This window comes from Phalacrocorax carbo, chromosome 9 (genome assembly GCF_963921805.1).
Source record: "Phalacrocorax carbo chromosome 9, bPhaCar2.1, whole genome shotgun sequence".
NCBI classification, from domain to species: domain Eukaryota; kingdom Metazoa; phylum Chordata; class Aves; order Suliformes; family Phalacrocoracidae; genus Phalacrocorax; species Phalacrocorax carbo.
This window is the reverse complement of record NC_087521.1, coordinates 31,132,178-31,149,046: the sequence shown is the minus strand read 5'-3', so window position 1 is coordinate 31,149,046 and position 16,869 is coordinate 31,132,178. Positions and strand designations below refer to the sequence as shown.

General features: G+C 39.8%; 1 protein-coding gene and 1 long non-coding RNA gene across 3 annotated transcripts in view; one reads left to right on the top strand and one right to left on the bottom strand.

The window, feature by feature from the left end:
- KCNH5 (potassium voltage-gated channel subfamily H member 5) overlaps positions 1 to 16,869 on the bottom strand; it is a 172,499-nt gene that overhangs the window by 49,698 nt on the left and 105,932 nt on the right. For both annotated transcript variants that reach the window (XM_064460968.1, XM_064460966.1), the window contains 2 exons: positions 13,181 to 13,380; positions 1,346 to 1,598 (listed from right to left, as the gene is read on the bottom strand). In XM_064460968.1, the coding sequence (XP_064317038.1) occupies positions 1,346 to 1,598; positions 13,181 to 13,380 (453 nt within the window). The remainder of the gene's footprint in view (positions 1 to 1,345; positions 1,599 to 13,180; positions 13,381 to 16,869) is intronic.
- LOC135314943 (uncharacterized) lies at positions 15,136 to 16,711 on the top strand. The gene is made up of 3 exons (XR_010374362.1): positions 15,136 to 15,416; positions 15,499 to 15,622; positions 16,353 to 16,711. It is a non-coding gene; the product is annotated as an uncharacterized LOC135314943 (long non-coding RNA).

Below are 16,869 nucleotides of genomic sequence, written 5' to 3'. Positions count from 1 at the left end.
CATTAGTAGATACTGGAATACAGAAGCTGCAGCAGATATCTTGAAAGAACATGGACGTGCATTTTCCTGAGTTCATACTCTCCAGCTGGGAGGACCCAAGTTATGCCCTCGGGAGCCATCCCATCCACACACCTGACCACTGCCCAGCCCCACCCCAGTGCAGGACACACCTACACAGGTTTGTACAGCAGCAGGTCAGGAGTCTCCTTTGGCTACATGCTTGCCCTCATTTCTCCTCTCCTCTCCCTTGCTGCCAGCTGGGAAGGAGCTGAAGCCTTGATTCACAACCAGTATTGACTCCCCATTTCTGCCCTCTGGCCACATGCCAGTGCAGCTCCCAAGCATAGCCCTCATCTCACAGCAGTCGTCCCCATGAGGTACAAGCGGGACCCATGGAGCCCTCTGGAGCCGCCCTTACAGGGAAGACGCAGTACAGAGCTTCGGTGGGGTGGGAGAGGTCCCCTAGGACAAGGCCACCCACTGGATTTGCCCTCAAGGAGCCACAGCTCCAGTTTAAGAGAAGGCAAATAGCTAATATTCAACAGGAGACGATTCCTACAATAAATGGGTTTATTTTAGACAGGCAAGACAGACTCTGGATGGTTTTCATGCAAAGCCACCAGTTCTTCCTCTACATTGTCCTCTCTCTGAGGATGATTCCTGACTCAACACTAGTGCTGACCACTCAGTCCCACCATCTGCTATGCCCTTCCCAATCCCATACAAGCTAGTGAGGAGTCTGCATTAGGCTCTTTCCCACCCACTGCTGGCAAACCAGACACCAAAGTGGGGTGATGGGGTGATTACCCTGGAGCTCCCCCATTACTCAGACTTCTCACGAGTGTGGCTGGAAAGATGATGCATCCCTATCTCTTTGTATAGATCAGACTATTTATTTTCTATAAAGCCAGTACACTGCAAGCAACAATTTTGCTTCCTTGTAAAGAATATTTGCAGATGTTATTCTGCGCTAGAATAAAGGCAAATGAAAATCCCAGTGTGAAGGTTAATGTGGAAATCCTCCTGAGAGACTAATATAAAACAATGTGCATTTCCTCTACCAGGCTATTTAAAAGATGTCAAGCACAGAGATGCCATTCTCTTCTGCTCAGAGACACTGTAACTGTGACTAGTGAGCCATACTGGGCAGAAAGAGCATTCCCAATGGCATAAAAGATGAAGGGTTTGCTTCTACAGTAGCACCTCTGGAGAAACAACATCTCCATCCTATGACAACCACTAGCCTCCTGTAGTCCCAGCTGATGTTAGGCAAGTCTAGTTAATATTTGAAGCTAAGAAGGCAAATAGATCCAAACCACTAGCATTTCAACAGAGATCACAGTACCTAAAATAGCCACCACCTCGTCGTCCTGGATGACTTCTAGGGATCCTGAGACCACAAAGCAAAGAGCATCAACGCTTTCCCCAGCATGATAGATGAGGTCCCCCGGGGCGCAATGGATCGTCTGAAACTCCACAGCCAGGGCTCGCAGGCAGCCGTCGCTAGCCAGCCGGAAGGCAGGGTGCTCGTTAAAAACTTTCCGGTTTAGGTGCACACAAATATCTGCTCTCATGTCCTTTGGGCAAATTGAGAGAACCTGAATAAAAAAAAAAGACAAAAAATAATCAGCTGGGAAAATCACACCAGGCCAGCGCGTGCTTTATGAAATGACTGAATGATGGATCTTAATATCCTCCTGGGTGGATCTTAAGATCCATCCATCCAGTTATTTCATAAAGCTTTCGCTGGGAGTTTTATTTTGAACTGGGGTAGTCTTTTTCTACCCATCTACTGCTTTCACTGCAGCTGAAAGGGTAATGTGGAAGAAGCGACTGTTACACTGTTCTCATTCCTAACAGTTTTGACACTTGTTTTCCAGAATTGCAGGTGGCACTACTACGTCCTGTTTGTGGATATCCCTTCAGACTTGGTGCCCAGACTATCCACCCGCTGCTACGCTCAGTCCCTGCAGGAGCACAGAACAGACACTCATAGCTGAAGGAGGCTGAAGACATGCAAAGACAGACCATTCACAATAGAAAACACCACATTTTGCTCACATCCAGAAAACCTAGTTAGTCTTCAGAAATCTTGATGTAGATGACCACTTACCGATGCATATCCAAACACACCTAGGGTTTAGTTTCAGTGCCATACAGACATATAATAAGTAACCTGCCCTGAAGGGCTTACAGACTAGAAAATCCAAAGAGCTTGAGATCAGAGCAAAAAGAAAGTATTATGAAACCTTATGAAATGTGAAGTAAAGGTGAGTGAAAAACTGTCCTGTGAAAATGAAGAAGTCTTCATAGTGGATCAATTAAATAAGATCTTCAATTACTTTCTTACTTTGAATAGCTTTCCCTATTAAAACAGTATCACAGATACACTTGAAGAAAGAAAGCGAAAACCTGTGGGTCTTGTTAGGTTTATAAACTGTGTGTTTAACATTTGCACATCCTCCTAAACACACTGACATCCTTATAACCCTAAAATGCATAGTAGCTAATTCCACTGAGAAACATATAAAACCTTTTAAGGTATTCCTAGGATAAATAGTAGAAAAGAGCATGAGATTAAGAGCACTCTGGAAGTCTCATATAAAGACGACTGCACATCAAAAAGTACTGATTATTTTCTTATTGTATGGAATTAAACTGGCAGCTTGCTCTGCAGACAGTGTGAAAGACAGGGACATTGGGTCAATGTGTTGACTATCACTGAATATTAGCAAACAGAGGGAGACTCTGATAACCATGACTAAGCTTGGAGGCTAATGGTCATGTTAATATTGAAGTAAAGCCACGATTTTCCATTTCTGTTTAATGCAGAAGAGGTATAAAACATATTATTGTAAAGTATTAGCAAAGGTCGTAAAGCATAGACTGGGAAAAGAGTGAACAATTTCTAGTTTAATAATAACATTTAGTCCCTTTCTTATTTCAGTAGATCAAAGTTCCTTTGCACTCAAAGATATAACGAAAGCAAAAAGGCGAAGTAGAAGTTATTCTCCTATCCTCAGTACTATGACAGTCTGAGGCTAGAAGGGGCTACTGGAACCATCCGCACTAACCTCTTGCACTCCAATACCAATCCCAGAACACCTGGTAAAATTATAGCCTAGAAGGCCTTGATTTAATGTTTTCAAATGATATAAGGCAGTTGTTCCAATGGACAGCTACTCTTTTAAAACATGTGCTGTTTCTCAACCAATTTTTTTTTTAAATTTTCTTCCAACAGCCAGTGGATCTCATAATTTTGCTCAGATAAAAGACATTCAATCATAGGAAACCTCTTCCACATGTAGGTGTTTATAGAATATGACCAGATCATCTCTTGATCTCATCTTGAATAAACAAGAGAGATGATGCTTCTTGTGCCTAACACTATGAAGCGCAGTATCTCTTCGGAAACTTCCCCACAGCTTGAGGCTTTCTCACTTACAACCACCTTCCCAGATCTACCAGATAATTAGCTTTTATTTGATTTAACACAGAATAAGTCAATTTGGCTTGATGCTACTCTTCTGTAACAAAATGTACAGAACACATTGAAATATCCTGCATAAGTCTGTTGTATCATAAAAATTAATAACAAACACGTTTGACAAGACATAGTCTCCATAAACCATCATTAGCATTAGTAATAATGTCTTGTCTGAGTCACTGTTGACCATACCCCGTATCACATTTCCATAATTTTACTAGGGACAAATGTCAATTTTACAAACTTATACTTACCTCAGTCATTCCATTTACCATTAGAAATATGGGCACACCCTAGTTTTTCCAGTAAAAAACAAAAATTACTTTTCAGAGTGATTGCTTCACCTCAGCCTACTTCTGGATCAAACAGAAAGCTCATCTTTGTTATAATAAAACAGAAACATGCCATCTTTCTTCTTCTCAGTAGTAATTTAAAGAAAAATTCTGCTTCCTTTTGTATCATGATTGATGATTTCTACCATTTTTATCTACTCTTGGGCCTAAATCATGGTTAGATTTTTTTAAACTCCCTTTAATACTTTCAGTAATGTAAGTGCATTTGACTTAACAAGGCCATGAGCTGCAAATTCTCAAACACTGATCTTAAGAAAAATGTGTGTATTTATGCATGACTGATTTCCAAAATGCATCTTTTAAGAATCCAAACTGCAGGAAAACAAGGTTAAACTATTGCAGCAGTTGTTACTGTAAGGTTCGGCAATATTTTGGGACCTTTTGTTTTTTGGAGTGTAAATTAATTGTGTCCCTCAAGAGGAAAAGCCACTAGGATGCAAAGCAGCATATTGTTTCCTCACAAATACAGAGTAAAATACAGAGTATTAAAAGTGAGCACTCAAAGCATTACTCTTTTTAGACAACAAACATATCTATCATCACATACTGTAATATGAAAAGACAGAAAAAAATCCATTGCACAGAAAAAGCCAGTCTTAGAAAGCATAATTCCAGAGTTTTCTGATGTCATGATGAAGTGATTCTCCTAATGACAAATTACTGTATGGAGATATACGGAGATATCATTTATCAACTAGTACAGCAGTAAATGAGTAATAATCCAAGAGTTAAACAAGAACAAATATTCTTTATTTCAGTTTTCTTGTCTGCTACGCTGCAAGTCCTGAGAACAGAGAATGAAACTAAAAGAAATATTTCATATTAAAAGGAGATTTGACTGATAAAGATAAATGTAGATATACATGGGGGGGGGAAGAGCAAAGACAGACAATCTCAATATTCAGCTATGTGTTTACTGTATGCTCCATGCACAGGACTTCATGAGCTCCAACCTGACTTTGCAGCACTTCTTTACATGTATACAAATACCAACATCATGAATTCAGGAGTCTCACAGATGCCACCAGCTTCTCTATTAGTGGTAGTGTAGAAAGGGGTTGCTGGTGACACAGATTACAGTATATACTAATTTTCCTGCTTCCTAAGAAGACACATAGTGTGATTGATAGAGGATCACAGAGAAGCATTTGGAAGCTAATCATAAATAGTCCTAAGATCCTAAGAGCAGAAAATGAGAAAATGAGCACTTCAAATTCAGATAAATATTCTTCTGAAAATGATCCCTTATTGGTAATACAAGACTCTGACATTCTTACTGCAAAATGCTCTTAGGGAGTTGTCAGCAGCAGGCAGCGTGCAACCAGAAAGAAACAAGCTCGTAGCAACATGGTTGCACCTGAGTCCGTATGGTGTGCAAATGCACACCCGTGGGTGTAGAAGAGAAATGCAGTTTGAGGAAGAGGATATTCTGTAACACTCAACCTACTGTTTCACTGTTAGGGAAATGCCTCCAGCACTTCATGTTAGTAGAACCAAAGTTCAGCTGGGACGTTTGTCCTAGCCTGCGTATTCTTTCCGCAGCGCACCAAAACCGCCCAAGACAAATTTCTGAAGGGGAAATTTCCTTAGAGATTTCAAGACCTTTCTCAGTGAAACCTGTAGTTTATAAGCAAGGCAGGATATTAAGTTTGCTGACTGCAACGCTTTACTAACTGATGGTTTTGGAGCACATGACTTGGAGCAGGCAGTCTGCAGGGACCAGAAGTCTGCTGCTACAGAAGTTGCTCTGTAATAAATCTGTAGCCACAGACTTGGCAGTCAGCTTTCCCATATGCATCCAAGCAGCATGAAAGAACAGAACCAGCTACGTTTCAATGCAAAATTAGAGGAGAATGTTGAATTCTACCCAGAGGAAAATCTTCACTGCTTGTATAAGGTATGTTTCTACCAGAAAAGGAGCAAGGCTTCATGCCACACATGAACAGTACACATGTATCCACAAAGACCTGAACCACTACAAAGCTGAGAGAGGAGAAAGTAAAGCACAGAATAACATTTATCACTTCCCTTCTCTGCACAGAAGATTAAGCCTCCTCAAAGTCAGTAGAAGACAATTACTGAGCTCTGCCATCATCACCTGGCACCCAGCTGATACAAATCCCAACACAATGACACCCAATGCAGATATTCAACACCACTGTCATCTCTAGAGCATCCTATGGCATACACAAAATGCTGGCTGGGAGTGACAAGCTTGTGGCTGCTGCTAGAGATTGGAAAAGGCAGTATCTAGCTCTGGAAGGCTCACAGGGAATTAGCACAAAATGTCTTCCTATCTTTTCAGCTCGAGATCTGTAAGAGGGGAATAAAATTCCCACGGAGGTTCCATCTGATTTTTTTCCTCTCCCATCCATTTCCTCAGCATGCTTAGGCAGTTTAAGATAAGCCCCTTGAACAGCTCAAAGAACTCTACAGGGAGCAGAGATTATAAAGAGCTCAAAGAAAAGCAAATTAATTGAAACAAAAACTGTACAGATTAAGAGTGTGCCCAAACAATACCTTTTAGGACAGTTTTAAGTATTTTTTAAAAAAGTTTCCCCAGCTGGAAAACACTACAAGATGGCTTAACAAATATTACAGAATCTGTGAAGACTTGTTAACAAAAAGGGCAGAGGCCAGCGAACCAAGAATGATATCTATTTGCAATTCTCTTTCAGCACACAGGATTCTCACTTTCTCGGGGTTGTAGCTAGGGGATATATTGACTGATATTCGAGCAAAGAGCTTAGACAGTCTTAGCGGTGGAATAACAAGGACTGCTTCCTCAATGAATAACTATAACAAATATTGGAGAAACTAAAAAAATGTCAGCTTTGACAATAAATAAATAAAATAAACTCTTCCAACTTCTAACCAGTGATAGGTCACAAATAGCTCTCTTTATTTTGCAGAGAAAGGTCACTCTAGGTTTTCAGACATATTCAGCAGTCATAATCAAGGTCAGTTCTTTCCAAAAAACCACAATACCCTTTAGGCACCTGACCAAGTTATTCAGATTTTTAGAAGGATTTGTCTCATTTGAATGTTGAATTCTTTTGCAGACCTGGCTAAAAGTGTTATATTTGGCACTGGACAGAGGCCAAAGAGACAATGTTAAGAAAACAGCTGATTGGTAAATCACAAAGCATTTTCCTGTAATAATCACGTAATTTTGTAAGTAACTTAAAGTTGATGTACAGAACTGAGCAGTTATTAACCCTGCATGCATTAGGGTAATCTTTAATACATTACTGAATATCTTGGTGCTAAGAACTGAATTTCAGCAGCAATGGTGTGCTATGTGTTAACTGCACTAAAATCCAAGATCACTTGGATTTGAATGCTCAGAAACTGAGATCTGAAAAGCAAGTCTAGTAAGTTGAATTTGGCTTGTTTTCTTGTTAATAATACATGATCTGAAACAGTGATCCAAATGGTTAGATTTAGTGGTACAGTAACAAAATTAACCACTTGTTAACTGAAAAACAAGTGTTAGGAGACATTAAAAAATCCCTAGAAACTGGCTCTCAACTACTTTAAGTTCACTATTGTCAACACAGATAGAATCTGGCTAAAAGTCTGAAAAACAGGGGAAGATGAGAGGCATCACCATATGTTTTAAGGAATCAAGGGGTTCACCAGCACAGGGCCTGCTGGTTTGTCCAACGCACTGTGGCACACTGGTGAAATTCACCAGTGACCCAAAGTAGCAGATCCCAGCTTGCCTAAGAGTTGTAGAAGTCTCAGAACAGTTAAAGGTTTTACTGTTTTCAGTTTTGCTTTAATATCTATCCCAAGCACAATCATCACATGACCTTCTAATGGGGCAAAGGATAGCAGACTACAGGGAATTCTATCATTAAAATAAACTTTTTAGAGAAAAGAAAGAAAAATAAACATCAGAAAGAATATGGCATACATCAAAGAATCTCTCAAGTCACAACAGTTTTTTTGACCAACAACCTCTGGCACAAAGGTCACCCTTGGAAGAATGGAGTCGACCAATGGATTATTTAATTTTGTGTTTCTTCTTGAGATGGTTTTATTTTCTAACATGCAGCATTATGTTAAGACATTCAAGGGTGAAAGCATTAAGAAAACAGATCTGGAGAAGACCTTCCCCTAGATGTGGTCTCTGGAACTGACAGTCCCTCTGTCAGCTCCATCCCCTTGGTGACAGTGCTCAGGAAAATGCCCGACCCATCTACTCGAGTACTTCTTCCCCCAGAAAATAAGCTCATGAGATGCTCCATAGCCATGGTGTATAGCCCTGGCATTTCCTCAAGCATGACAGGTTCATAGTTTAATCTGTATCAATCCCAAGATGAACACATCCAAGCGGCAGAGATAATTGTGGATAATCTTTCCTGGCTCTGCACAGTGTATACAGGAGGTAAATAATCCATACCATCCATAAAGGTGAAACAGAAAGCCCCACTGGTGCACAGGCCCCGCTCGTGGACCCGTGTGAAGGACAGTGAGACCCTGACCGTCTCTCCTGCATCCCGCTCTCCAAAGAACCGTGGATTGCAACTGTACCTGGTCCTAGCTCAGCTCTGTGAGGTGAGGGAAGACTTCTTGTTCACCTCGTCCCGATCTGCAAGGAACGACCAACAACCCCGCCTCTACAACGAAACAAAAATACTTGTCCAAACGATTTTTACCTTCCCTCCTCAGCAGGGAATTGTATGTAGCTGTCACACCTAATTTTGTAGAAGTTCTCTTTGGCCATGAAGCTTGGAAGCCTTCTACTGCAGTCATCCACGAGGAAATCCAGCCAGCACTTACAGACACCTCTATGTGATGGGACACCATAGGAATGGCAGCCTGATTCCCCTACGTGTCTCGGGGTATTGTTAATTATTACTACAGCTCTTGAAGATCTTATTAACAGCAAACACGACTAAACTGCACTGTCCTTCTGTAGATTAATGTTTAATAAAGTTACAACCTGTGTCTGTTTACCATAAACCCATCTCTCCTGTATGAAAGCTCAGTGGGCCAGCAGCAGTGAGTAGTTTTAATATTGTGCTATTTTCCCATGATTTCCATTTCAGTCATTGCAATGTGGAATTGGCTCTCATTATTCAAATCACCATTGACGCTTAGGTTAAGACTAAATAGACGCCTTTTTCTTTTTCAACCTATGGCTTTTCTGAAGGAATCAACTGTTAAAACATGATAGACATTTATTTAATTGCTTTCTGAGCAAATCCTAAGCCATACAACAGCAGAGAGGTCAAGAAGAGAAAATCTTTGGGTTTTACTGACATTTCTGAACATTATCATTAGATGAGACCTTGAGACATCTGCATGTTAGTTAATGGTTGTTCTGCTTTCATGTATAATGACCTATTTCTTATAGAAGAGCTAATATCTATAAATTTTTCATTTGCTGCCTAGAGATTTCAATAAAAACTAAGAGATTTGAATTCAGTGTGTGTTTCAGAAATCAAATTATTACTGTAAAGACTTTTTTCAGCTGCTTAAAAATGGTCATACACAGACAATGTACTGCCTCGTTTTTTACATCTCTCAGAAAAAAAAAGGTTCTGCTGGATGAGAGATACTGTTTACTATATGAAGGCTTCTTAGTTTTGTCATGTTTTAGCCCTGCTCCTTATTAAATGAATAACCCCAAAATCTGTTTAGTTAAACATAAAAATATTTCCGTCTTGTTTGAGCCACTGCTACACCAAGAGATAAGAGACCATGTGCGTGTATTACATATATCATCCCATCTGTCAGAGGAGGGCTCTCATGTTTAAGTGATTTAAGATTATGGATCAGAGGCCACTTGCTTCCCCTTAAGTAATGATAATAAATACGCTAATGCTTTTAGTGTCATTGTTAATTCCTTATTTGTGAACACTCAGAGACAGGCTGAAGCGCTGCGGTTTGAAGACAGGATTTGAAGATGAGCTATTCCCAAGGAGAACAGGGAAGCCAAAATTGCGTGCTTAAGGCACTGTCACTTCAGTGTGGGAGAAGTCCTCTTCCACATACAAGGACAACAGACTGGGGCTTTAAAACAAAGTTCTGTTCAGGACAGCTTGCTCTCACAAGTAGCAAGGACTAGATCTTAATTAAATTTCCACCATGCTAACTTCCACTTTGCCTTCAGTTCCTATCTCATCCTAACCAGTTTTAGACAAGATCCTTTTTGGGACTACACACTGAATATGTCATTCAAAAATAGATATTTGAGCTCTGATGCAACAAATCTACACATATTAAGTGGTAGTAATATGTGTAGTGATAGCAACTCCAATCAAGTTATTAACTCATATTTTAATTTCAAGCATATGAATTTAAAATCTTTAGTTATCAAATAAGCACATGCACATGTGTTTATTTTTACTCCATCAAATTGCTAGGATTGTTCATCACCATAGGAACCTACTGTAACAATCATAAGACATTTCATTCTATGTTAGTACATTAACCTTCTTGTTCTTTGAATTTGGATTTCAAAACAAAGCCATTTCAACATGCTGAGTGACTGAATGAAATGTGTTATAAATTTGTGGCAAATGATGTTGCAAAACACATTCCAGTGTGACAATGCAGGCATATTTGGAACAGTTTAGGATGTAATATTGTATGTTAGGTTGAAAACATCCTTGGATGATGGAAACTGTCTGATGGAAACTGAAAAGTTGAGAAATTCCTCACTAATTGTCATTTGTCATGAGCACACGTGTTTTGCAAAATAATAAGCAGCTTATTGAAAAGTTCATCAAAATTAAGGAGAATGGGAAATCAATTGATGCAAAGATATCCAGACAACAGACTGGTCAGAATCTCATTATTGGAGCTTTGAAAACTAGACTGGAAGAAACCCCTAAGGTCAGGTCCAGGCTGTCAGACAAAGCAGTGCAGAGAAGGAATTCAAGACCTGGGGCAGTAATCCCCTATTCCAACCTATGCTGGGACGCTACCTGGATTTAGCAGGTCAGCTGCAGGTGCAATGCAGTCCCATTAGCCCCACTGTGTTTATGATAATAAATATGACTCAACTCTGTGTACCTTGGAGGTCCCTACAGTGCACTCCCATCCACTTGCTGCCCTAGGGTTAGTACAGATGCAGAGGGTCTTATGACAGGGCTTGAAGGGATAATGAAGGAACTAATGCAAGTGAAACGACCCACTCTACATGATTAGTCCCTGGGACTGTACCACTGTTTTTACCATTTCGCAGCTGGGATTTACAACATTTCCTCATTTGTTTTGGTGAAGCACATTATAACACCTTCCTGAGTGGAAATAAAGGTAGGAAGGCTGCCTGGCTATGACACAGCTTTCCACCCTTTTGCTAAAACAAACCCTGACTTTGGCTAAGGTCCTGCAGCTGAAAGCAAACTGCCTGATCCTTACACAGACCCAGGGATGCTCAGTGCGGGCACTACAGGCCGCTGGTGCTGTTGCTTTTGCAGACTTGCAGGCTGTAAGGGATACAAAACACCAAAATATTCAAACCAGTGCTCAAGTTCTTACGTTTATCTTGTCTCTGTTCTTCTGTAAGATGGGCTTTTCTGGGAAGTTCAGTTAGATGCAACTACTGATGTCCAGATGCAGAGGTTCCTGAAATCCTTCCACTGTTTTAAATAGGTTTTGGATCCAGGCCTAAGTTTAGGCAAGTCTTTACCAAGGGAAAATTATTAAAAACCTGGGTCACAGATTTTACAGCCGTATTAATTATCTAGCTAAGCAGCCACTACTTTTTTATAGACCAGAGAACACTGCTTACCATGAGTCAAAGATTATGGCTCTAACTGTGTTTTTATAATCTATAAAACCGGACATGCGGAAACTATGGAAGGAAATTTAAGTAATTAAAGCATATCTCCTAATTAACTGCAAAGCATCATTAATATCTAATGAAACTGTAGTGGAATAATACAGGATTCTGGCTCAACTGCAAGGAGATAAATGCAAATGAAAGTTGAATTTTCACATGGTTTTGAGTTTACACAATAGGACTGAATGCATTTACAGTATTTACGATATAAAAGCTCACTTTTAACACTGTATGAATCAGCATTGGGAAGTTAGGGTATTAGTGTATAAGAAGTTAACATATTAAAGAACATGATATAATGAAGCACAAGAATCAAAGAAATTAAAATCCTTGTTACATAAAATAGTTGTATCTGTGATGTTAAACCGAATTTCACAGCAGATGATTAATAAGATAACTGCCGTTGCATCAGCATGATGTAAGACTAAATTTTTCAGTGTAGCGACTTCATCTTGGCATATCTGAACAAGCTGCATCATCATTCATATCATACAATAGATTCAACTGAAGCAAGAACTTCAAAGCTCTGCAAGCACTAGACATTTTAAGATATTAATCTGCCATGACACTTCCTTACCCTCCCTCGAACACTTGCCTTTTAAGTTCTTAGGAGGGAAATCTTCATGGAAACTGGATCTTGAATGCCTAATTTCAGCTGATGTATATCAGGTCCACAGAAGCCACAGGAGCATCACCAATCTCCACTGACCTAAAACTGTTATATCTTGCCTACATTCAAGGTATTAGAAGTGGAAACTCTTCCACCTGACTTCAGCTTTCTAAAATATCCAAGGCTAGACAGATTCACTGCACATATTATGGAGAAAGATTGGTCCTGAGGACAATTCACTTGGTCTGCCCTGGCACACAATGAATCACTCTCCAAAGACAACCTTCTCCTTTAATCAGCTTTTGAAGAAACCTAGATGTCCAGTCCCTTCAGGGGGCTAAAGTCCTGTAGCACTTCTGCCCCGCATGGCTGCCAGCATTGCCACATTTTCTGTATCTCCCTTCCAAAGACCTTAAGTTCTAGCCGAAAGATTTTAGTTCAAGGAAATCAATATCTACTGCCATTAAATCCTATACTAATTATGCTGATGGATATGTCGATGTCTTGGGCATCAGCAAAAGGTCCAAGCCAATCAAACTCATTTCATTGCAACTCACAGATGCCAATACTTCTCAGAATAATACTGACGTAGGTTAGACACCAAATTATGTTCTTGGACTAATTTGAAGACCAATTTCCCATTGATTTCAATAGTTAAGTACATTAAAATTATTTAGTATTTAGGCAAAGTATGACTGGAAAGCAGGAAATGTTTACCATAATGAAAAATAAAGGCATATTTCCAAAGCAGCAAAACAGTCCTTTTTTAAAACATCCAGGTTTTGATCCAGACACAAATATAATAATGGAGTAGCATGCAGTTAAGAATTTGTTAGTAAGTTATATGCTGTTATACAGTCCTGTTTCTAAGAAAGTACACAATGGACACAAACCCTTGCTATCTAAATTGTTACCTCATGTACTCATACCTTCTCTGTGTCAATTCCTTTAGACATGGACCAGGTTGAGACAATATAATCCATGACTCTTTCACTAAGGCCTTTTGGGACTTGATATAATTTTAGGAAATCCCTCACGTTGTTCAGCATTTCATGGTATCGGTTGGTGTTGGCATACATTTGCTGGAAAATGGTGGTGACGTTTCCAAAAATAGTTGCATAAAGAAGAGCTGAAAAAAAACAAAGGCAATCAAAAATAAATACGTATGCTCCAGTAAATGCTATTCATTATTCAAGGATAACTTCAAAGATTTTTGTGTATGGTTACAAATTACTGCAAATGCAAAGGTGTAAACTGAAAATTTCTATTTATGCGCACACTCTCACACACATACATGTACAGAGTTATTTATTGAATTTACTCGTACAGCTCACACCGCCTGCATTAATTTACAAAGTCATTCATACAGATAATGTCCACACATGGAGTTATTTAACAACAGCTGGTGCATTTTAACTCTATACTAAGCCAAACGCATCTTCAAATGTAGCTTCAGCCTGCCAGTAAACCTTGAAAGAATCATGTGGATCTCATGTAAGATGGGCTCAGGTAGCATGTACTATGAGTAGAGAATGGCCTCAGTCCCAAAGAAGAAATGAAATGGAGAAGGAACCTGGAAGCCTGGCAAGGAGATAAAAACACAAATCGGGTCCTGTGTCAATGGCCAAGGTGTGCACATGAAAGATTCAGACGGACATTTCACAGTTCAATTTTACAGCCAGCCCCAGCAGATGACTGGGGTGCATCATGTCAACTCTAGAAGCCACTCGCTAATGATTCCAAAGAGAGAAAAATTGGATTAGTAAACAATAGAAAGTCCCAAGTTTACCTCATTGCTGAGGACATGTCTCTAGGGCAGGAGGAGGACACAGTAACATAGGAAGCACTACCTCAAAACCCACTCCTGGAGTTACCTTCTCCTCTGGTTTTCTCCCCTTCCCAGACATGCCACCATTACTGTCAAGCTCAGCCAGCTGAGTCGTGCAACACCAAAGAATGACATACCATATTCAAGAAGATCACATGTTTTAAGCAAGCCTTTCCAAGGCTTATTACAGGTGTGATGCAGTGAACACTATCTGATGGAGAACGGTTAATTTCTGAAGCCTAAATTCAGGAAAATATTTAAGCAAAAACTTAAATGCACATCTTTGCTAGTGCTGTCTTGAATAGCAGTGGATTGAAAGATGTTCTTGAAGTCAAGCAAGCTTAAGGTGCCTTATTAAGTCACAATGCAATTACCATTGCAAGCAAGCCCAAAGTGACATTCTTCCATTAGGCATTACAGATTTTGCAGAAAATCTGTTATCTTAGAACACCAATGTGCAGCACTTTACTTTTGCTCTTGACATTATCAAATACACAGAAATGTGCCTGTCATTTTTAATAATCTTTGTTCGGAGGTACTTTAAAGCAGAATGCAGCTGTACATTTCCATATTGCTTTTTTTGAAAAACAACTGCAGCCTACAAACGGCAAGAAATAACCCACTGTGAAAGTAAAAAGGCCTTCCATCTCTCAGTGCATAGCATCTTCCCTCTACAAATTTCTACCTCATTCCAGAAAATTCACTTTGTTTCATACTCACTGTTGTTTATCACCCCTATTTGAGAAGTGGCATTTTTAAAGAAACATGATGCTTTCCGAAAACGTGTCTAATAGAAAAATTGTACTTCCATTTCTCATGGTGCTTGTATGACGTCCGTGTAAAAATTAGATGCTGAAGTTCATCAGAAATATGATGTTCATTGTTTCATCAAAGTCTTGGGATTTTTCATCTCAACACACAAGATCATATCAAACAATGTCACACACTGTGTAGCAAAGACGAACACAAGGTTTCAGTTTTAGAGAACACCGCAGATTAACACTCTATGTGATGTCAGAAATAAAGATCCTTGCAAGGGTAGGTATTTTTCCTTGCTTTACTGATTGTTGTAATTATCTGCTAGCTACTGAAAGGTTTTTCTCTACCTCTGTACCCATTCAGATAAATATTTCTTCACTGAAGGGGTTATCAAGCATTGGAACAGGCTGCCCAGGGAAGTGATTGAGTCACCATCTCTGGAGGTCTTTAAAAGAGGTGTAGGTGTGGTGCTTAGGGACATGGTTTAGGGGTGGACTTGGCAGTGTTTAACCGTTGGACTCAATCTTGAAGGTCTTTTACAACCTGAATAATTCTATGATTCTATATCAACACTCAGGGTATAAGAGTATGTGGGTTACAAAAAGGTCTAGAGGGATGAATGCCACCTGACCTTTTTCCTTCTCTTTTTTTTTTTTTTAGCTTTCGCCATTCTTCTGGACTTCTTTAGTAGGAAAAACATGATGAAGTGTCACTTCTTCTAAGTGCAATATCCCTCATCCTTATGAAGAACAGTTCCTCGTTTATCATGAACTCAGCTCATCAGGTATGTGAATGCAGAGTATCTTTTGTCTTGCCCTCTGATGTCAGGCTGTCAGACATCTGAAAATGGCCGTGACTATAAATGCAAAGAGAAGTCATAACTGTCCCCTCAACCCTGCCTTTCTGCATGAGCAAAATTTATGCAAGCCTGCAACTACAGCTAGACTGCATATGCAGTTACTATGCATACAACCCAACTGGCCATGCAAACCTCCAGCGAAGTCATAGGCTGATTGAAAATGTGACACACTGCTCTGTGAGGTTGGGAAAAAAGAGATTCAACTCTGACACCTTCCAGGTTGGAAACAGCTAAGAATGCCATGGTGAAAACAGGTTGTCTGAAGCAACTGGCACACAGTACCTCCTCTGGAAATTTTTTTTTTTTTAAAAAAAAGACTCTTTGGCAGAGACAATTGTAGAAAATATACAGCCGGAAGAGAAATTCTAGTTCTGTGCCTCTTAATATAGGGTCCTGGAAAGTTGTGCTTAAAAAGAGTATGTTTGTTCAAGAAATTAAGGATAGAATAAATCATTGGTTCAAGTCCGCAAAACTGCTGGAAGCATTACCCAGCAGTACCTCACTAAGCCAGAATTCATGAGCCTACGCACTGTAGAGTCTGCACAGACAAAACATCATTACCCCTCTGTTGGAAATCAAAGCCTCCCTTTGTCTCCTGTTGGAAATGGTAAAGACACATGGTTGAGTTCATCTAAATATTCCACTTTTCTTACAGGTTACTGCATGGGGGGTCCTTTGGCAAACATTTAAAAGGAACCTGCTTAGATCTTCACAGCTTTGAAGCTGTGCCTCAAAGATTCTCCTCACTTGTGGTGCTCTCCTACGCCAACACTGGTAGCTGCTGGGACTGGTTTGTTGTTTTTTCAGGGGAGAGCACATTTTTCATAATTTGGCATGGAAAATCCACCCCTCTCTGTAAATCAGCTCCCCACCCCTGCTCTCTGTATGATACCTAGAAAGGGGGTCATTTACAAAAAACTGATATTTGTTGTTTTGCAGGTCTTGGTTGCAACAAAACAAGTTTGTGCAGGTAAGGAAATAATAAATACATAAATAAAATCATTCACATTGCGATTGTTACACCTGTTGTGACACTTCTCTACAGGGAAAGGGTCCTCTGCTTGGAAGGGTCTACTTAGAAGAGATTAGTCCACCTTAAAAATGCAAGTTACCTGCCTTTGCCCTTCTCCACCCAACTTAGGCTGGGATAATTGCATTAGCTGCAAATACGA